At 40.3% G+C, this 21,659-nt stretch overlaps 1 protein-coding gene and 1 long non-coding RNA gene across 7 annotated transcripts in view; one reads left to right on the forward strand and one right to left on the reverse strand.

Moving 5' to 3' along the window:
• The window catches only part of NUP153 (nucleoporin 153), a 43,804-nt gene that overhangs the window by 1,151 nt on the left and 20,994 nt on the right, over window positions 1–21,659 (reverse strand). For 2 of the 6 annotated variants that reach the window (XM_083519036.1, XM_083519035.1), the window contains exons 9-21: window positions 20,977–21,123; window positions 19,191–19,243; window positions 18,351–18,474; window positions 17,187–17,327; window positions 15,971–16,063; window positions 15,694–15,784; window positions 15,208–15,312; window positions 13,655–14,275; window positions 10,971–11,165; window positions 7,702–8,565; window positions 2,840–3,223; window positions 1,631–1,906; window positions 447–600 (exon numbers count right to left, since the gene is read on the reverse strand). In XM_083519036.1, the coding sequence (XP_083375162.1) occupies window positions 447–600; window positions 1,631–1,906; window positions 2,840–3,223; window positions 7,702–8,565; window positions 10,971–11,165; window positions 13,655–14,275; window positions 15,208–15,312; window positions 15,694–15,784; window positions 15,971–16,063; window positions 17,187–17,327; window positions 18,351–18,474; window positions 19,191–19,243; window positions 20,977–21,123 (3,248 nt within the window). Of the gene's footprint in view, window positions 1–446; window positions 601–1,630; window positions 1,907–2,839; window positions 3,224–5,643; window positions 6,184–7,701; window positions 8,566–10,970; window positions 11,166–13,654; window positions 14,276–15,207; window positions 15,313–15,693; window positions 15,785–15,970; window positions 16,064–17,186; window positions 17,328–18,350; window positions 18,478–19,190; window positions 19,244–20,976; window positions 21,124–21,659 lie in introns of those variants that run through there. The other 4 variants (XM_083519034.1, XM_083519033.1, XM_083519038.1 and 1 more) reach the window with 3 other exon arrangements.
• On the forward strand, window positions 1,913–10,197 carry LOC310714399. Its single transcript, XR_014529703.1, has 2 exons — window positions 1,913–2,425; window positions 3,846–10,197. It is a non-coding gene; the product is annotated as an uncharacterized lncRNA (long non-coding RNA).

Raw genomic sequence — 21,659 nt, forward strand, 5'->3', positions numbered from 1 at the left:
CTAATATTGTGGAACAAAAATTTTAAATCCACTGTAAAAAAACCAGGCACTTGAGTGAGTATCCCATAGATCATTTACTAAATACATCATTTTTTTTAGAGATTATGTCACTCAGTTAAGGAGTTGTAATCTAAACTTTTGTTTCAAGGATAGCTGCAGGCGTATAATTGATCTGAAAGGCTTAATGCCATCAGCTTTAAATATTCATTTCCAATAGCCACAGCTAGATTGAAATTTAAATTTACACCAAATTTGTAGATTCAATTAATGCAAGTTCATTCTGCCCCCCACCCCAGCACTGCTATTCAATAGTGTGGAATTCCCATAGATGTACCTGAAAATGATTCCCTTACATTACAACATGTGCATGGAAGCACTAGGAGATTGCACCTTCAATATATAGAGACCCCGCCACACTGTCATGCCAAGTCTTAACCCCTTCTTACCCTGGGTTAAATGATGAAGGCTGGGTGAATGGAAATCCCGAAGAGCCACCTGCAGGCTGTGCTGGAGCACCAGAAGCTGCACCAAAGGTAAATACTCCTGGGCTGTTGCCTGTAAAGTTGAAATTAGTACTACTTCCGAACTGGAACACCGGACCTAAGAGAGCGAGATAACCGAGACTTAACCTCTTGGATGAAAAGCATTGTTTCGCAATTATTTGTCTATGGGGAACTTTAATTTCTTAAGAAGCACTAAATAGGTGATTACAAAGGAGGAGAATGCAAGTATAGTAGTTCACAAAGCAACTACTGCATTGCTGGAGTGCACCAATAAGATATTCTGGATTCCACAGAGCTAGATCTAAAATAAAAATAAAAATGCATGTTCAAGAGCACACACATTTATTTAACAAACCTTCCGATGCTACATGGCAAAACTCTTCTGAAACCAATGCAACCTTCAAAAGCAGTTTCTAATACAAAAAAGGGGAAAATCCATTTCACCATGTCCAAATCCATTGGCACAGCTAATGTAGTTTTTTGTTATTTGTGGGGCATAGGAATTCGTTGTTTTTCACCAAAATATAGTTCGGCCCACCACATGGTCTGAGGGACGGTGGACCAGCCCACAGCTGAAAAAGGTTGCTGACCCCTGAACTAGATCTTTCAAAATACATTGTGTGTTTTGACAATGACGTTTATCTGTCTCCACGTAAACATTTTACACTCCTATGTTCAGTATCCCACTGAGCTGTAATTTTATCAATACAAAACAAAAAATTCTGAGCAGAGTTAAGAGGAACTTATCATTTATAAATTCTATGCCATTTGCACAAAGAATGTGTGTGTATAAGGGATTCTCAAACCAAGAAATCACTTGTGCTCCGTCTACAGATGTTTTGACTTGACCTTGCATGCACACTATATTGAGGTAAGCACATACCACTTGAAGCATATCTAGATCATTTTCTGTTTCTAGTATTACATCAATACTACTCAACTTTTCAAATCAATAGTTAATTTGCAAACAGAATTTGATTCAAGAAGTATTTTAAAGTGGCACTCATGATGCTAGCACAGGTTAGCATGCAAAGAAGATTGAAAAATTAGGATGGAACCACTTAAACATAGCTCTGCCTTAGCAACACCACCAGCCTACAACCAAGACCTCTAGAGGTTTTACTTACCAGAATTAGGAGCTGTACTAGAGCCAAAACTAGGTGGTTGGGTAGCTTGTTGTCCAAAGACAGGAGGCTGTGTACTGCTTGACACAGAGCCAAAAGCTGGAGGCGCAGGCTGAGCACCAGTAGAAAATAATGAGGAGGAGAGTGATCCAAAGGTTGGAGCAGGGGGCTGGCTGGAGCCTTGACTTTGACCAAATGTTGGTGTTTGGCTGGTACCAAATGCAGGACCAGTTGGAGGAGCTGAAGACCCAGAACCAAACACAAATGAAGAGGATGAACCTAGAAAAACAAGTGAGCAGAATAAACTTGAGAACTGCTCTCGATGGTTAAGAATTTAACTATTTAGATTCTACCCTGGGGTATATAGGCTTTTGCTTATTTAACAGTTTATTTCAGCTGATCTTTAATGTTAAACTGTCTGAAATGTTCAGTAACTCTACCTGCTCTTTTATCTCTGACTACAAATAGATTTGCATTGCTAATTCCTGTATGTTAACTGAGACGGGTCCCTACCAAAAGTGCATGTGACCATGCCTCAGAGAAAACTCCTACCCAGTTAAAAATGGGTACATATGAAGCTTATCACCAGGTCAGTCCACTGCTAGGGATGAAAGCAGTCCTCTACTGAACATCAAGTGCCTAAAACTAATGCACATACATGTTGCCACTGTAACACTGCACTCCATTTTTGCAACAGGAAACAATTGAAGGGAAGGTAGGCACATTGACAAAGGGAAAACAGAAGGCATCAAGAGACAGCTGGCTGAAGGCAAAGTAGCAGTAGGAAGAAGACTTCCAGTGAGTGCAGAGGAAAGCGTTGTTTTGAACATTCACATTGCTACAGTAAAACATTACAGCAGTATTTGGCGCACAGAGCCCATCAATGGAATGTATGTAGCTGGTGTAGCACTGCTAGTTACGATTATGAACTGTGCAATCCCTGGTTCAATGTCAGCTCAGCCAACACCACACTGGGTAGCTTTAGAAAAGCTGCTCTCCCCCCCCCCCCCACTTAGGAAGAACATTATATAAGTATCATTCAATTTGAATCAATTGAATTTGTTATGGAACGTAACTGTCATAGCACTGATAAGTTTGCCAAGTCAATCTTTTTCAAAGCTCTCTCTGTATGTTGTTCTACAGCCAAGTTTCTGGAAAACAAATCCCTCAATAGACAGCCACAAACCAAATCTCTTCAAGTTCTGAGCATACCTGCAGGACCTGCTGTTGTGGTGGCTGCTGCAAAACTGAAGCCAGTGTTGGCTGCACTGTTAGTGGTGGCTGCTGTACCGAAAAGAAATGGAGCAGGAGCACTTGTATTGGAAGTGGTTGTTGGTGGCTTGCTCTCTTGGGAGAACCCAAAGGACTGGGTTGTACTGGAGTCAGAGGGATTACCAAAAGCAGAGCTGCTCACAGTGTTGCTGGCCTGTCCAAACAAAAAGCTTGGTGGGGCAGGATTTGAGGAAGAGGTGGTGCTGCTGAACACGCCACTGCCGCCGCCGCCACCAGCACCACCAGCAGCAGCAACACTTTGCACAGCAGTGTTGGAGGAACTAGAGCTCAGGAAGCCAAATGTAGACTTTGCTGATCCTGGATCTGAAAGTGAAAGGGATTAACATTATTTTTAGAAAGAAATGAAGATGCAGAGTAAAGCTAGATCACAGAATCTGTGTTGGCTTGTATATCAAAGATCCAGTGCAGGAAACCCATTACTATGACATCTCTGATAGGTAACCACCCAGGCTCTTTTTAAACGTCTCTGATGAAGGAAAGTCCAATAGCAGTTTGTTTCACTGCCAAACAGCTTATATTGTCAGAAATGTTTAGCTGAAATTTAGGTTTTTGTAATTTGCACTTTGTTGGATTAGGGTCTACCCCATGGAGTAACAGAAAACAAATTTGCTCCATCATCTGTGTGATAGATTTCAAATACAGTGGTACCTCTGGTTACAAACTTAATTTGTTCCAGAGGTCCGTTCTTAACCTGAGATACCACTTCAGCTAATGGGGCCTCCTGCTGCTGCCACCGTGCGATTTCTGTTCTCATCCTGGGGCAAAGTTCTTAACTCGAGGTACTACTTCCAGGTTAGCGGAGACTGTAACCTGAAGTGTTTGTAACCCAAGGTACCACTGTATTTGAAGAGGGCTATCAATATCACCTCTTAACCATATCTTCCCCTGGGTAAACACAAACATCTCCTTCAACCTTTCCTCATAGGACCTGGTTCCCAAGCCCCTCACCATCTTTGTTGCCCTCCTCTGGACTAACTCAAATTTCAGTAGAATGCAGAGCACTGTGGTGCCCAGAACTGTACACAGCAGATCAGGTGAGTGTTACCAAAATGACAACAGTCTCTGACCTCAGGCTTACTATCTAGAAGTCTAGATAAACACAGATCTCTACATTTATCTTTCAAATTCATTTTGTTAGCTTTGGCTCAGTTCATCATCATCTTGAATCCTGTCTTTTATCCCTTCCTCAACAGTTGTAAAACTAACTGTGGATCTTAACTGGACAACTTCCACTTCTATTCACTGGCTGAGAAGTAGAAAGCTAGATTTTAGATGCCATAAAGGATTTCAGGAATTGTATGTGGAAATGTCCATGAGAAAATTCACCTAAGAATCCTACGAAAGCTATACTATGTTTTGCACAAATGGCATCACAGTTATGAGACACAATGGCCAGTCATTTCAGGTATGACAACTGCTGTCTAATAAATCATGATTTATTGAACTTGGGACAAGCACTATGCTCAACATGGTTTCTTCTCTAATGAGCCATAACCCAAAACTAAATTACAAACAGTTGCCCATTATATTTGCACCAGGAAAGTATGATTTAATTAATTAAAAATAAATGTTAAAGTTAAATAAAAAGCAGAATATCAAACTTGAATTTTCAAAGCCTGGTTTGCAGTTGGGAGATGAGGTCACAATTTCTCAGTTCAGATGTTACAAGAAATTGTTTTAACACCCCATAAAGAGGATGGGATGTGCAGGCACAATGCTCCTTCTGATAAACCATAGATAATTTAAACCAATGTTGCCTGAAATGGGTCAGCACTATGCTTGCACCAAGGCATAGGACTGCTACACCAGGTTGATCAATTGCCACCCACTTTGCAATAAGATATCCTGATGTCAGGTGACATGAAAACAGGGTTGACATAGATGTGTTTGTGTGCCAGAACATGGTCTAAATAGCAAGGCCTTGATTGAACCTTGCAGTTGCTCTACCAACCACATGCAAATGACAATGCAACAGTGGCAGAACAGCAGAGGGTGTCAAATTTGTATTCTTGGTCTGATATTCCTTCTCCTTTTCACCTTGAATAAACCCTGGCCTATGTTGGTAAACATTTTTCCAACCAGCCTCTTTTTACTCTTCACTCTATTCCTTCTTTATGCTTCTCTTATAGCTCCTCTGTGTTTAGCTCCTATGTTGATCTTCTCTTCATCTTCACATACTGTTCTCTTGGACATACTCTCATTACTTCCAAAAAACCTTCCTTTCAACTCTCCCATTTCCTATATCATTCTATTTTTCTCCTTCAGAATGTTTCCAAAATTCTTCAGTGGGCGGTGCTTGCATTCTCTCTCTTTCCTTTACTAGTACTGCTTTTGACTTGCTTATTCCATTTTCATTACTTATACTGGAGGGGAACACTCAAATTTCTAATTATGTATGCAAAATGCGTTGAATAGTCAGTGGCAGCTACATAAATGTGAAGTACAGTATCTTATTTTTATATCCCAGGATCTCCTCCACCTCCTTCCAATATTCTATTTTTTCTGTTTCCATTGTTTTGTCTGATCTTAAAAAAGCATGAATAGCATTTTTTTAAACTAATGTCATTATTTTCCTCAACAGTCTTTACTTTTCTCCCTCTCCTTTATATTTTGTTTTAATTTAGTAAAACTGTAGTAAAACTCTTTAGTAAGAGAGACTGATTCCTAGGATCTACAATGTTCTGTTACTGGTGTCCTATATAATCTTCCTTTTGCTTCCATTATCCATGTCTTTATCTTAAACTGTTTTTAACCTATTGACTTACATCTCCATTTCTCTGCTCACAATCTTGACTCTTATCTCAATAGTTCTAGATGCCTCACCAAGTGTCTTCTCACTAAGCTCCTATTTCATCTAAAACCAAACACATTGGTTTTGCCTCCTGCCTGTTCTTTTTCAATTCTTCTTTCACGAAATTATTTTTCCCTTTTCTTACATTTACTTGGATTATTTTCTCACATAATTCCCTTGTCTTCAAATCCAGTTTTTCTTCTTAACTCTAAGATCACTAGTCTCTTTCTATAATGGGGACACTTTTACATTCCCTTTTTGCAGACTCAATCATTGTAATGTTTTATATTTCTCCTCCTTCTTAAAAATCTGTTCTCAATTCTTCTGTTCATTTGATGTTATGCACACTGCTTTGACCATATAACTCCCATGTCCAATTTCTAATATTGGCTTCCTTTTCCATCTTGCATCTATCATAAGTTGTTACTGAACTTTGTGTCTTCGTTCTCTTGCTCCATGCTATCTCTCTCCCCTTGTAATAAATAATAAAACAGTAATTATAAGACCCTGATGTTCTGTGGTTATTTCCCTGATTGTAATTTCCCCCCAGCTCCTATGAAATAATTCATTCACAATTATCCATGTGCAAAGATTGTTACGTACAATTCTCGTTCAATTAATGTATTCATTTTTTCAAAGTATGATTCCTGTTCCAATTTCCTATTCTGAAACCATTGCTTTCTTTAAGAGCTGTTGTTTAGTATTGGCTATTTGACCAGTAAAAAAAACCCCAACTCAGTGAACTTGATTGTCAAGCATTTAAAGCATTAATTTAGAAAAGCTATAAGAGATACTGATGCCAAGGACAAAATTTAAATAACTGATGAAAATTAAATCATTAAGTATTGCGAACAGTTATTTATAGCCAACTATGTTATGCACATTAAATGTGCCAAATATGTTCAAAAGATTGAAGAGTTCTTATTAGTTATTTGGGACCCCTAAGGCAGCCCACAAAATTTGTCATGGTTTATTTGATATTCACCCTGGAAACTGAAGTACCCACAAATACATTTTCGTTTAATGTTTTATAATCAGCCACTGTAAAGACCTACAGCCTGGTAATAAGTCATTCAACTGAACAGCATCCCAAACCTAATGGTGACAGCAGTTTCCAAAAGCTGGCAATTAAATGACCTATGCACAATCCTAAGGATTTATAATCAGAAATGGCTGCTATTCCATAGCAAAAGAACATCTACAATATTCACTTAAAATATTTAAGTGTAAATAATAGTTCCCACTACCAACTCTTCTAAAATAAACTCAGTTTGTCTTAATTAGGTTTGCTATCAGAATTCTTAAATAAAATGTTTGTAAGACTCCAACTTAGAAGATCAAATGAGTTGTTACAAAGCATCACATTTGCACCCTGCTTACAGGCAGGTTGCCTGAGCTTGCGCTGAGCTTTATCGAGAGATTACAGGCCTACAGGAACTGCGTACCTTATTTGTATGGCTAGTTTCCCACTGTAGGCCTTAAGCCATGGGTAGGCAAACTAAGGCCAGGGGCCGGATCCGGCCCAATCACCTTCTAAATCCAGCCCATGGATGGTCTGGGAATCGGTGTGTTTTTACATGAGTAGAATGTGTCATTTTATTTAAAAGGCATCTCTGGGTTATTTGTGGGGCATAGGAATTCGTTCATTATTTTTTTTCAAAATATAGTCCGGCCGCCCACAAGGTCTAAGGAACAGTGGACCGGCCCCCTGCTGAAAAAGTTTGCTGACCCCTGCCTTAAGCTATCCAAGGGGTATTTGCCTTTTCCAAGAACACTGCCCATTTCAAAATAAAACACTTCTGTAGGCTTTCAAAAAGTGGTGTTCATTAACAGTATATTTCAGAAGCAAAAGGACAACAACAGAGATAATATTACAAGCCTCTATCATTGATCTCAAGGTCTCTTCATAGTTCAGTTTCTTAAATCACCTGTCAAAAAAAATCTGTTTCACAACATGATGGGATAAATTATAAGGAATTTTTGTACCTACCTGCAGTGCTTGCTTGTGCTCCAAACATAAAAGCAGGCTTTGCTTGTTGTTCAGTTTCTTTCTCTGCTGGTTTTGCTAGGCTGAAACTAAATCCAGATTTTGCTGTGCTGTCATCTTTGGTTTGCTCTGCCTTCGCAAATGGAAACATGGGTTGTGCCTTTGATTCTTCATTTTCTGCTTTCTTTCCAAACACTGATGGATAGGAAGGGGCAACAGTGTCCGGTTTTTCATCTGTCCTTCCCAAAACAAGCTGCGGGGTGGGCACGGATTCTACATTACCAAAAGTAAAGCCACCTTTTGTTGAAGGGTTTTCATCCTTTTTCTCCTCCACTTTCTTAAAGGAGAAGGGAGTGACTGAAGTTTCCTTTTCCTCTGCATTACCAAATTTGAAACCGCTTATTCCAGTTTTACTCTCAGGTGCAGCTGCAGAGGCTGTGGAACCTGTGCCGAAAGTAAAGCCTCCTCCAGCAGGCTTGCTAAGTCCCTCTTTCTTCTCTTGCTGTCCAAGGTTAGCTATTCCAAACTGAAATGATGTAGAAGGCGTACTTTTAGCCCCAGAGGGAAGTCCAAAGTTGAAACTACTATTGCTCTTGCCATCTTTCACACTGTCCTCCGATTCAGATTCCAAAGGAAAGCTTCCCAGTTTGGACCCTTCTGTTTTCGAGAATTTAAATCCTCCAGTCATTGGGTTTGTTGATGATCCCAGCTCTGATGTAATACCAAATTTGAATCCTGTTTGCTCTCCAAATTTGAAACTTTTTTCTGCATTTCCCAGTGTCTGAGGCAGCTCTGACGGTGATGACTGAATACCAAATTTGAAGGAAGTAGTAGATGGGACTGTAGAAACAGCAGCAGTTCCAAAACCTGAAAATAACATAAAACACCAAATGTGTTACAAACCCAACATAACCTTTTTTTATACAGAGAAATGCTGCAGGGTCAAGTCTTAATTCTTTTGTAAATCAATCATGGCAACATTTTTATGTAAAAAAAAAGTTTTTTGTTAGAAAAATAATCATTCTCACTTCCCAATACTGTGACTTCTCTTCACCACCATAACTGGTGTTATAATAACTCATTCTAGCTCACGGATTACTGATGAGTTCAGGTTAGGAAATAAGAAGCACAGAGTAATTTGGAAAGAGGATAAATGTATTTTCCTCAGTAAATTTGAAGATGGCCTCAGCACCATTCACATAAAGTGAATAGAGGTGTACGTAAAATGTTACTGAAAGAATTAAAAATATTCTATTAAGGTAATGTAATTATACACAGGGTGTGACATGACAAGTGTGACTACACATGGCCACATTCTGGGGAGATTTAATGAATTCTATTTGAAGACTAGGATATTCTATAAAAGTATGTTTTTTCAAAGGTCACTTGCCTTTTTAAAAGCAAATTTAGCAAGTTAGCAAATTTCACTGGAATGAAATCAACGTCCCCCTGCTTGTAAAGTGCATGCCCTGAATGCTGAGGGATGGGGAAAGGAGAGGAGAGGGAGCCAGTGTAGACAGGAGAGGACTATCCCTGAGGAATGCAGGAAAATCTTACTTTGAAAGTGGGGGGGGGGGGAGGGAGCAGCAGCAGCACAATTGCTACAAATGGGTTAATAAACATGTACACCGCTCTCAGGCTGCCAAGACTTGCTGGCAGCAGAGAGCAGCATGCAGGCATGAGCCCTCATCACCTGGAATTGGAAGGTTCAGTAAAAGGAAACTGAGAAGAGCTTGCTTTCATTCAGTCTGGGACCTATCCCCATAAAGTGCTCAACTGCACCAAGCCCAGTTTCTCTCCCCCCCCCCCCATAAGAGCGGGAAACTGCCATTTAAAGGGCTGCAGAGATGGGAAAGTGAAGTTACAGGAGGTATGTGCTCCTGATTCAGGAATGGCTGATTTGAGGATTGGACAAGGCTCTGGAAGATAAATCTTAAGCTTACGGATTGTACTTTAATAAAAGAGAATTACATGAAAATGATCTATAGGTGGTATATCACCCCAGTTAAATTAGCAAAGATGTACAAAACAGAACAAAAGATTTTCTGGAGATGTAAAGAAAAGGAAGGGACGTTTCACCATATGTGGTGGAAATGTAAGATTGTAAAAAATTATTGGGAAATGATTTATAATGAATTGGGGAAAAATGTTTAAAGTTACATTTGTAAAGAAACCAGAAGCTTTTCTGTTGGGTATTTTAGGACAAGATGTGAAGAAAGAAATGAGGACACTATTTATATATACGACAACAGCAGCAAGAATTCTAATAGCACAAAACTGGAAGATGGGAGAAATACCATCCAAAGAACAATAGCATGAAAAGTTGATGGAATATGCAGAATTAGCAAAATTGACAGATAAACTGTGTGAAAAAGATAATAGTGACTTTGGAAAAGAATGGGAACCTTTTGTAACATATCTGCAGAAACAATGTAAAAGTATGGACTCTTTGGCAGGTTTTAAATAAACATACATAATGTAATCAGAGAGAACAAGAAAGACAACAATGTGATAGTATATTACTACAGTATATATGATAAGCAAAATGCAACAAGTGGTTTAACAAACCAGAAACGGAAATGGAGGAAAGCCAAGTGGGAGGAGGGAATTTATAAAACGATTGCTTGGTTAAGTTGAATAATGTATGATATATTTATGAAAACCAATAAAAACTGATTAAAAAAAAGGAACGGCTAAGCTTAGGCCCAGGACAAATGCTACTCTCTAGACCTCTCTACCTAGTCCTTGGGACTTCCCCAGGCAACATACCCCTTTCTGGCCCTGCCTTGAACCCTTGAGTGATTTTGTCAGCTGCACTGCATTCCTGAAATCAGACAATGCCTTTTGGCTGCCTGGAGGAGAAAGGGTGGGGTGGGGGGGCAATTAGACCCAAAGGTTCCTTAACTTGATAGGGTGAGGGGACCTTTCAGAGTTTAAAGGATATGGGGATAAATTGGAGGTGTATCCATTGCAGATGTGATCTATATTCACTCCTTTGTTTTCATTGAATGTGCACTTAACATAGATTTGAATATACATCTCTCATCCACATTGAGATGTACTTTTCAGGTACTTTTATCTGACTTAGCCGAGCAGTTTTGGATCCAACAAGTGACACAACTGCAGAAAACTGCTTCTGGGCATGGCTCTCCTTATTTAGAGGTGAAAGCCTGAATCGTGGGTAGAGGGGGAAATTAAAAAGGAGGAGAAAATTAAGGAGCAGAATACGCACACATGATTTTTTTGAGAGAGCATTTATACTCTTTACATACCTTTGAGTTCAGTCTTGCTGCCTGGTTTTGAACTCTCACAAGCAACACACTTTGTGGCATCTGCTTTGTTTTGTACTAAGCATGTTTCGCAGTCCCAGCTTCCCTCTGGCTTCTTGAATTTCTCTAAGCCTAGAAATCCTCCAGAAAGAGCAGGTAAAGAGGAAGCACTGCTACTCACCACAGGCACTGAACTTCCTAGATAATGAAACATAGCATAAAGTAAACCATTAGCAGTTCTGCCCATGTAGACCAAAAACAAAGCTGAAAATACCTATTTGAAACTTGCAAGAGAAACTTAGAAATTGAATTATCCAAACTGCAGTAATTGCCCTTTGACGAAGGAAAACTTAGGAAAACTTGCTATGTTAAAGCAATCTAAACCATCTAAAGTAAAATGATTTATACTCCTAGAATTTAGCAATTTTTTCTGCTCTGTCCTAGCAAGTGCTATTTGTGTATTCTTCATCTGAAGCAACAATTAAAGTTGCCCATACTTTTTAATTGTTAGGTATTCCAGTTTATGACATTTTCTATGTCTATATTTTTATGGGGAAATAGGTGATATTTTCTTCAACGTCTTCATAAGAGATCTCAGGTGAGGTTGAAAGGGAAAAATATTTGTAAACCAACTAGAGTATTTTGAAATCACCAGAACCGTAATTTTGACAAGGGAAATTATCTTCTTAAATTCAGTACTATAGTAATTAATATACCAGTGACAACCTCATGAACTTTAACTGTTCAGGGTAACATGCAAAATAGTTTCAGAAAGCTATAAAATTCCATTTATTTCATGAATAACTGGGAGAAAATTACTGTTATTATATTTTCTTTCCATTTTAGGGGCACAATATAAAAATCTGCATTGTTTTACCATCAAAATAAAATCCAGGTAGGAAAGGCAATAAAAGGTAACTGCCTTGACCTTCAGTTTCGGCTTCTAAGAGATCAGACTTAATCAGAGTGAAACTAAAGTTCATAAGAGCCTATCTAGTTTGCTACATGAGTACAGAATTTCAGGTTAGGGTGACGTCTTAGTCCTAGTGTCAAGTTTATTTCTTGAAGTCACATGGATGAATGAACTATCAGTTATAAAAATACAGAAAGGAACAGTGAAAAACAGTATGTGCCCTTTTCAGAACCCCTCCACTTTACTTCCAACAAAAGGCATTACTACATTATATAGTAGCAAAACTTTGATACAGTGGTGCCCCACAAGACAAATGCCTCGCAAGGCGAAAAACTCGCTAGACGAAAGAGTTTTCCGTTTTTTGAGTCGTTCCGCAAAACGAATTTCCCTATGGGCTTGCTTCGCAAGACGAAACGTCTTGCGAGTTCTTGCGAGTTTGTTTCCTTTTTCTTAAAGCCGTTAATAGCCGCTAAGCCGCTAATAGCCGTGCTTCGCAAGACGAAAAAACCACAAGACGAAGAGACTCGCGGAACGGATTAATTTCGTCTTGCGAGGCACCACTGTATTGTCCAAAGGTGTCAATAGGCTAAGACACTATTTATAACTGCTGACCACCATGTTAGCTTGGTTACCATACCACATAGGGACAGAAATAAGGGTTGAGAACAGGAACTTTAACTATAAATAGGTAATATGGGGGTAATATCTAACTAAGTTCTACTCAGTGTAGACCCAGTAGGTGGAACTGAGCAATGCACTATTACAAATGTTCTGTTGGTGCAAGTGTTGCAGCTTGCCAAATGGAGTAACTCCCCTCGCCATGCTGTCCTGGTGGGGGGCGGGGGTCCTCCTGAAACACCAACCCCTGAGCCAATTTCATGGACATGAGGCGAGGGGCCCTGTTGTGAAAGCTGAGGTCGTTGTGCAGGGCTTCTGCTGACAGGGTGCATTAGGTGAATCCCACCCACTGAAATTAATTAACCTAAGTTAGTCATGCCCCCTAACTTCAATGGATCTACTGCAAGTGGGACTAGCACTGGATATAACTCAAATACAGGTGGTGACCATTTTAAGGGTAAAGGTACCCCTGCCCGTACGGGCCAGTCGTGTCTGACTCTAGGGTTGTGCGCTCATCTCACTCTAGAGGCCAGGAGCCGGCGCCGTCCGAAGACACTTCCGGGTCACATGGCCAGTGTGATGAAGCTGCTCTGGCAAGCCAGCACCAGCGCAGCACACGGAAACGCCATTTACCTTCCCGCTATAAAGCAGTACCTATTTATCTACTTGCACTTTTTAAAGGTGCTTTTGAACTGCTAGGTGGGCAGGAGTTGGGACCGAACGACGGGAGCTCACCCCGCCGCAGGGATTCGAACCGCCAACCATGCGATCGGCAAGTCCTAGGTGCTGAGGTTTTACCCACAGCGCCACCGGCGTCCCTCAGGGTGACCATTTTAGGCGCATCCAAATGGTGTGCACAGACACGCAGGTCCTTTTGGATCCAAAATGAAGGTGGGGCATGCTCCGCTGATGAGCACAGGGGCCAGAAACGGAACCCACGCATGAAATGTTAGTCTGTACTTCCCATATGTTCTTACATATTAAAACTCCAGTAAATATTCAGTGGTGCCCTCTATTGTTTTCTTTTCAAGATAGGGTTCTTCACACAGCACAATGCCTGTTTCCTCAAAACTAAGTTCCATGCCGTAATAAAGATGTTTAGGATTATAGATGGATATGTCCCACCCTAATCAATGACCAAATACGGCAAACTCACCTGGTTTGTCCGACTGACAGGCAACACATTTGCTATCCTCTGCCTTATTTGACACTAAGCACACAGAACATTCCCAAGCATCTTTTGGCTTCTTGAATTTGTCTCCAAATCCAAAACTGACTGTGAGATCAGTAGAGCCAGAAGAGGAAGTCACTGTTGTTACATTGTCTGTGACTGCAGGAAACACAAAGGCTGGTTTTACTCCTGTCCCAGGTTTTGGTGTCTCACATGCCACACATTTTGTAGCCTCCGGTTTGTTCTGGACCAAGCAAGTATCACAGTCCCAAGTTCCAGCTGCTGCCTTAAACTTGTCTCCAAAGCCCTGTGTCCCCTTTGTAGAATGAGCTGCTTTCAAGGCTGAGTTAAACTGAGTACCAGTCTGCTTAGTACCATCTGACATCGGCACTTTAGCGGCTTGGCAGGCTACACACTTGTTATCTGCCAGCTTGTTTTGCACAAGACACGTATCGCACTGCCAATGGGCTGACCCTTGTTTCAAAGCATCTCCAAGTCCTGAAACGGTTCCGGAGAAAGTACTTATTGCAGGCCTTGTATAAACTACTGTGCTTGCTGTAACAGGTGGCGCGGCTGCGGATGAGTATGTGGTTGAAGATGCAAAGCCTAAGAAAGAGAAAAGGAAATAGTCTGAGTTCCTAACAAAGACTCTACTTTTACAGGAAAGCCAAGCAAACGATTTTAAAACAGAAGATTCATTGATGAACCATACTGCGCAAATGGTTACGCAGGCACAGAAATAGCTGGGTAAGAAGAATGGCTATCATAGTATGGTAAAAATCACTGCATATAACATGAAACCCTTACACAAATATGTATACATATTGTTGGCACTTGCAGTCTCTGTTCCAACCAAATTATTGAACAAATCAGAAATTTATACAGAAAACTGAGTTTGAAACCTTTGTAATTCATACCAAACCAATGAAAGGTCCACATTCTAAAATTTATGTTATCCAGATTTATCTTGAGTCTAGCAATGAGAAATGCAGGTAACAATGGAAATTGATTTGAAATTCCCTATTCCTAAAGAAAGCTGGCAATATATTTGAAAGTTGGAGACAATACTCTCTCTCAATGTGGCTATTCCTTTTTTCAAAAACTGGCATTATTGGTATTATATATGAGACTGGATTAAGAAAATATATAGAGGGCCAGATTTAACTGCCTGATCCTGCTAGCAGAAGCCCATACAACTACTTCCATCAAAGCAATGAGGCTTTCTGCCTCCTCTCCCCCTCCCGCCCATTTGGCTCTGAGAACCTGCCCCCCCCCACCAGAGGAAGGAGAGGGGAAATCATTCCTTTGGGCAAGCAGAAATGCTGGCACTGATAGAACGCTTATTACAGTGCAACATCCCTACAACTGTTTTCTTTAAAGTGCCATATTAATCATAGATATGTAGAGTTGGAAGTGATCCTGAGAGTTATCTAGTCCAACTCTCTGCAATGTCAAGACTCAAAACCAAGGCCCTGAGATTACGGGTCTCATTGTCAATTATCATTTAAGACTAAATGAAACCTCATCAACCGACTCACCAGGACTCTTTAAAATATCCAGCACACTTCCTTCTTTCAGGACTTTTGCAGGCTTAAAGGGACCATCATACTCATGATCTCTCTTACTGCTGATGCTATTGACCGCTGCAGGTGTGAAGAAAATAATAGTTTTACAAGGTTCATGGCTCGGACCCTGTTGTGTGTACTTATGAGGATCCACCAACACATACACACAAACACACACCTGTCTACACACAACCCATCTTGAAAATTTCCATAAGGTAGCTTACTGGATGAAGCACAAACTTATTCCTGTCCATAGAAGCTAAATGATATATTTCATTGGAAGTCAGACACATATGCTTGGATAAGGGTCTATTTAAACTGGATTGTACTCAGAATGGAGGCTGGGAATACATTTGCTTCTGATGTCACACAGAATGGAAAGTTTTAAAAGCCTAACCAAAATTCAATCTTAATTCCCCACCTGGAGAAAATGTTTGCATTAAATGCTAACTTAATTACCTGCATTACTCTGAGGCAATACTGCGGTATCCTTGGGTCTTGAAGGATCAGATGATTTTGCAACAGGAACACTAAATTTGAATGCACCAGCCTGGCAGGAGATAAAATTTAAAAGTCAAAAGAAAACAACAGCCTAGTTTACATAGGCTCATAAATGTGAACTGCAGATTTCTGGTTCCTAACACTGAATTTCCAAGGTGAGTATTAAACAGATTTTTATCTCTATCATTCCTGTCTTTCTTCTGCCACAAGTATTACTTATACATTTTTTACTTACAGTCACTGATGGCAGCACTTCTGCTTCTGTTGATTTTACAATTGGAGATGAAAATCTGTACACAGGACTGCTAGCATTACTGGCTGGTTGCACCTAATTATTTAAAAGAATTGCATTTTAATAGCTTGAATGAAGTGAATTATAAGTCACTGGTTAATAATGCAAAAACAAATGCGCTCAAATTAGAAGGTGACTTTTGGCATGGATCCAAAGCAATCCATTCCGTTTCTCAAACAGCAGCTGTCCTTTTCTCTGCCTATACACTATACAACATATGACAAGATGTTTAGAAGACTAAGAAGAGTTTCAAAAGCAGTTTGTAATAAGACACAGCAATTGTGCTAATGTTTATAGCAGTAGGGCCACATCCACAGCACACCCTGAAAGCACTCTTTCTTACACTGCTTTAAGGGTCATGGCTTCCCCCAATAAATCCTGGGAACTGCAGTTTTCAAAGATTGCCGAGAACTGGTAGGAAACCCTTAACAAACAACAGTTTCTCGGATTATGTTGGGGACATGGCTGTTGTTGACAATACCCATTCTGTTTCTGAGCTCCTAACTTCTTAGCTCTTGTAACTGCCAAAGGGGAAAAACCTACAAAGAGAACTGAAGCCTTATCTCCATAAAGCTTGCTGCGTAAACTTTTGACAAACTGTTGCACTGAACAAGGCCACCCCCATAAAGAGCTTGCTATGCAGCAGCTCAGAGTAGCTGACACAAGCATAAAAAGCCAGTTTTTTAAAAAGAAAAAGAAAAAACATTTGCCTTGATATCACCAATATGGCAACCATGTTACTATCAACAATCACTTATCATGAACCATTACCGCAGGGGTGCTACAAAGCCCAAAGCACGAACTGCCTTGGGACAATTTTTTTTACAGATCGCACGCCAGTGAAGGGCTGGGACCAGAAACAAAAGTGGGTGAAGCAACCAATGCAACTCTTACATCCTAGCCATGCAGAAGTCAGAGGCACCCTCTCTCCATCCGGGCAAGCGGCATTCTCACAGTTCAAGGATACATTCCAGACAGACAGACACACTCAGGGTGGGCAAAGAAAGGGCCAGTGAAGGGTGGGGCTGTCCTTTAAAGGATTCTCAAATAGCACATGGCTGAAAATTAAAGTCAGGTGAATAGACAAAGAGTTTGGGTGAATCTACGGGAGAGAACAGGTAGAATATGCAAGCAAAACCTTGATTCATGCACAATTTACCTTTTTAGCCACTGATTGTGCAGAACTGACAGGCGTAGATGAGACAGTAGTACTGCTAGCAAGCAGGCCAAAGCTGAAGTTTGGCAAAGATGACGTACTGATGGGCAAAGATATTTCTGGTAGCACTGGCATATCAATTTCCTAGAATGGAACAATGATGCAATTATTTTCCAAGTTCCGCTGAAACCTACATTTTAGTTCTACTCAGCCTATTTCGGCAGGAAAAAATGAAAGCAACACAACAAGTAATGAAACTGTTGTTGACCTTATCAATGAAATCCTAAACAACTAAAAAAAAAACCAACCCCACACCAAAAGTACATACAGGGTAAATAAAAGCACCACAATAAATGAAATTTGGGGTGATACAGGATTTGACTGTTTTATAGCTCATGTGCCCTCCTATACCTGCAGACAGAGCCTTCCTCAGTAATAGCGAAAGCAATATACCATGAATTGTACCTATGTCTCAAAACATGGGAAACCCAGCCAGATGGATGGAGTATAATTATTATTATTTATAAAAACCTAGTGAGCTACAGCTTTCTGCTGCTGTAATTTGGTGCTGATTAGCGCTATACACAGCCACACCCAGCCACCTTGCAGAGCGTGCCTATATCATTAGAATATTTCCCCTCCTCTTCCATTCCTAAATTGGAGTATTAACCCTGCATATAAATCCTATACTCTGCTACAAAGCAGAGCATAGGCTTGGAAAGCTGTCTAAATCTAATGGACAGTATTCTACTAGCGAGTCCTGTCAGTACAAGAATTCCCACTTGTGCAATAGAACTTTCACCCCTCCTCATCCTCCACAAATCTGCTCCAGAAGGTTGGGAGAAGTCGCGGAATAGCTTTAGGGGTGCACAGGAGGAAGGTGTTCCATTGCACATAGAAAAATCCTTGGGCTGCTGAACATTTGCCCTATGTTGGATTCCATCCAATGACTAAAATACTAAGTTTGTCCATTCAATCAGGCTGTGAATAAACAGCTTTGAAGCTCCAAACTACTCCATAAACGAGTACTTCAATTTCATTCATGCATACACATTGTTCTCTCTCTCTCTCTCTCTCTCTCTCTCTCTCTCACACACACACACACACACACTCACACACACACACACACACACACACACACACGTGTAGTTGAACAAATAATCTTACCTCCTCTTGTGCAGGTTTTGATACATAGTGGACACCTCTTTCCCTTCTCATTTTGCCGCCACCAACTCCTACTGAAGGAGGAAGCCCATTGGTTGCAGAGGAACTGAACCTGGGGTTTGTGACGCTGCTGAAAGAGAATCAAATATATGTTATATAGCTTTTCGGGGTCCTACAAACAAAGCAGCAACAAAGGATGTATATGCAAACTGATAATAGTGATATATCAATATATATTGGGGGGAGGGGATAAGCGAAGCTGCCCAAAATGGCAAAGTGGCAAAAGTTAGCAAGCAGGGAAAACGAAAGCAAAAAACTGGGGGGGGGGGGGGATTACAGCTGACTTGCTGAGCTGAGCTTAAAGGACTAGGGAGGAAGAAAGCAGATGTGATATCAGCAGCTAGCACATTCACATTAACCCATGGTTTGGCACAGCGTTAAATGTGAACTTCTGTTTCCTAAGTAAAAACAGAGAAGAGTCTTGCGGCACTTGAAACACTGACTGCCCTTCTTGCATTTCCTTTTCCTCTGACCTCAGAGCCTTCAAATCCATGCCCTAGTGTGTATATAAACTTGAAGAATTGTATTGCGAATGAAGTGGATTCTAATCCATGCCATACTAGCACTGTAGTCTTCAAGGTGCCACAAGACTCTTTACTGTTTTCGCAACACAAAACTAACACAGCTACCCCTCTGGAAACTTTTTACATAAACATATCTCTGTTATTATGCCTATTATTTAATTGTCTCCTTTGCATAAGGGACAAATGAACAGGGTACTAATGAAAAACCCATAAGAGCAATTATAATATGTCTTTTAGATTTAGGATATACATCACATACCTTTCTGGTGATTCTATCTTCTGCTCTGCTGCCAGATTTTTCTCTTGTACTCCCTGTAAAGGATAAAAATATACTTTAGGTTTTAATTCTTTTTTTCTGATTCGCTATTCCTAAAAAAAAGAGAGAGACTAAACGTTGGAGCATGTAACAGGAAGCCACTGGTCCTTGTTTACGCAAATGCCTTTCTCATGTACACTTAAGCTTTATATGGCTTTTTGCAGAAGTACTCCTTTACTGCCCCCTGCTGCCTGAAGTTATCCAAATAAATCTCTTCCACCACAAGCTGTATTTCTTATGAGCAAGGTTCATGTGACAATGCCTGTCTACAGCAATTACCTACTCCACAAAACATCCTGCAGGATCACAGAGATAGGGCTAGATCCAATAGCGGCTCTGCAGTAGTGGAAGCACTTCTGCAAGGTAGGACACTTGATTTTCACCAATTCCCTCCTACCCAGTGCAGCCCTGTTTCCCCCAAATTTCTGGTCAGGGTTGGGAGACCCTCCAGAACTGTATGGGTAATGGTGCAATGGGCTGCAATTGGCAAGGGGGGCTGGCAGGTTCCCCTGCCTTTCACAAGCAGAAGAGCTTCCACTAATGCAAAGCTGCCATTAGATACAACCCTCAGTAAATAAGCAAGTTCATTTATTTTCAATAGGAAAATTAATTCCCTATGATTCACTATAGGAGAATGAACTTAATTTCTCAGATACATTCTGAGATACAAAATGCAGAAAATGTGAAAAGAATTTCCCTTTCAAAAACTTCTGCCAACTTAAAAGCAAGCTAATGTGGTTTTTGCAACTTGAAATATTTGTACAACATCTTTAGTAAATCTTACCCATGTCATACTCCATGAACTACTCAACAATTATGGGGTCTTTTGTTCTAGGTTTCTTCCTCCTCCCTCCTTTTCATTTTTTTTTTAAAAAACATTTAACCCTAATCCCACCAGGAGTCCAATCTACCACACTGAAATAAATGGAAAGGTAAAGCTGCAAAACACCTAAGCCCTTTCTGTCCTCAGCAAGTTCTCAAAATAACCTTGCATTTTCGCTGCATCATAATTTTCATTTTTTGTAGTTATATCACTTAAAGAGCACTGGCTTATACGTTTTCAGTTTCCATAAAATAATTCTAAACATTTCTGTGTATACCCCCCACAAACCAAACCCTATTACTAAGAACTGTTCAACCCCAGGTGTAAATTTTATCCTGGAGGTTAATTCTGCTCCATTAATTCTGCAAGTTGAATTTATCTTGATGCAGGAGTCTGCTTGCATAGTGCAAAGCTGAAACACTGGATTCTAGTTTGTAAGTAAAGTAAAATAAAGTATAACAACAACAACAACAGGCTACTGGGGTTCTTTGGACTACTGTGAATATTTAGTTTTGAGGATAGTATTTCACCTATTCATCTCTCCCACTTTCTCCTCTAGGGCTTCCTGATAGTCAAATGAGGAATTTCAAGATAACATTGTGCCCTAGAAGCTTCTGTGTTAGACTGTGTGTTTGGAATGAGATACCAGTAAAATGTCCCCCCCCCCCCGTGTTGAACTAGATTAATTGTGAAATCAATTGTTAACTTTTTATCCAGCTACAACTTTTAAAGGGATCCACTGGAATCCCAGTTATCAGACTGATACTGTCAAAAGGAAGTGTGTGAGCGTTTAAACTGTAAAGCAGCCACTGGGGTGCCCCATCAGATCAGGGTGTGATGGTATTGGGGAAGAGGGAGCTTGTGGTTAAAGATGGTGTAGAGTCAGCAGCTTTGAAGTATACATACCTTATGGTTCATCTCTATTCTCTGTCGAATCTTGCCTGATTCGGTAGCAGATGGTAGAGATGGTTTAAAATATTGTGAACGACTCATTGACAGTGGAACGGTCTTCGGAGTCACAAGCTTCTGGACTGGAGGATAATGGGATTCAGCCTTTAAATGAAACAGTGTTGAATTAATCAAAACCAATCTGAATAAAGCTGGGTAATGCTATGTATGTATGTAACCCCCCATGTCTGTACATGAAAGGTGGTTATGCACATGTTTCAATGGTCTTGAACAAATGCATCCCTTATTACCAATTTTATTTAAAAACAATTTGTGGTTACCTAAGACTCATGAAATGTTCCTATTTAGTTGGGGAGCTGCTAGGAAATTTCCACAAACCTTGCCATCAAGAGGTTAACTGTCAGACCTGAACTGAGATGTCTGGCAAGGAAATTAAAAGAGTTCCAGAATTTTCTTTTGCAGAGATAAGCTACATGTATGGCTTTTGTGTGACAGTACTCACTAGTAAAGTTTCGATACCTTCTTTTCTTTTTTGCTGTAATGTCAGCCATGTTGTGCTGACACTCATGGCACTGTTATCAATACATGAGTACCAGCTCCTCTATTTTTATTTTATTTTTACTAAGTAAAGCCCTGCCTTTGTGTATCCCTTTGACCCTAAAACTGTGGGAAGGGAAGTC

The sequence above is a fragment of the Podarcis liolepis genome (genome assembly GCF_965112155.1).
Source record: "Podarcis liolepis genome assembly, chromosome: 8".
Lineage (NCBI taxonomy): Eukaryota > Metazoa > Chordata > Lepidosauria > Squamata > Lacertidae > Podarcis > Podarcis liolepis.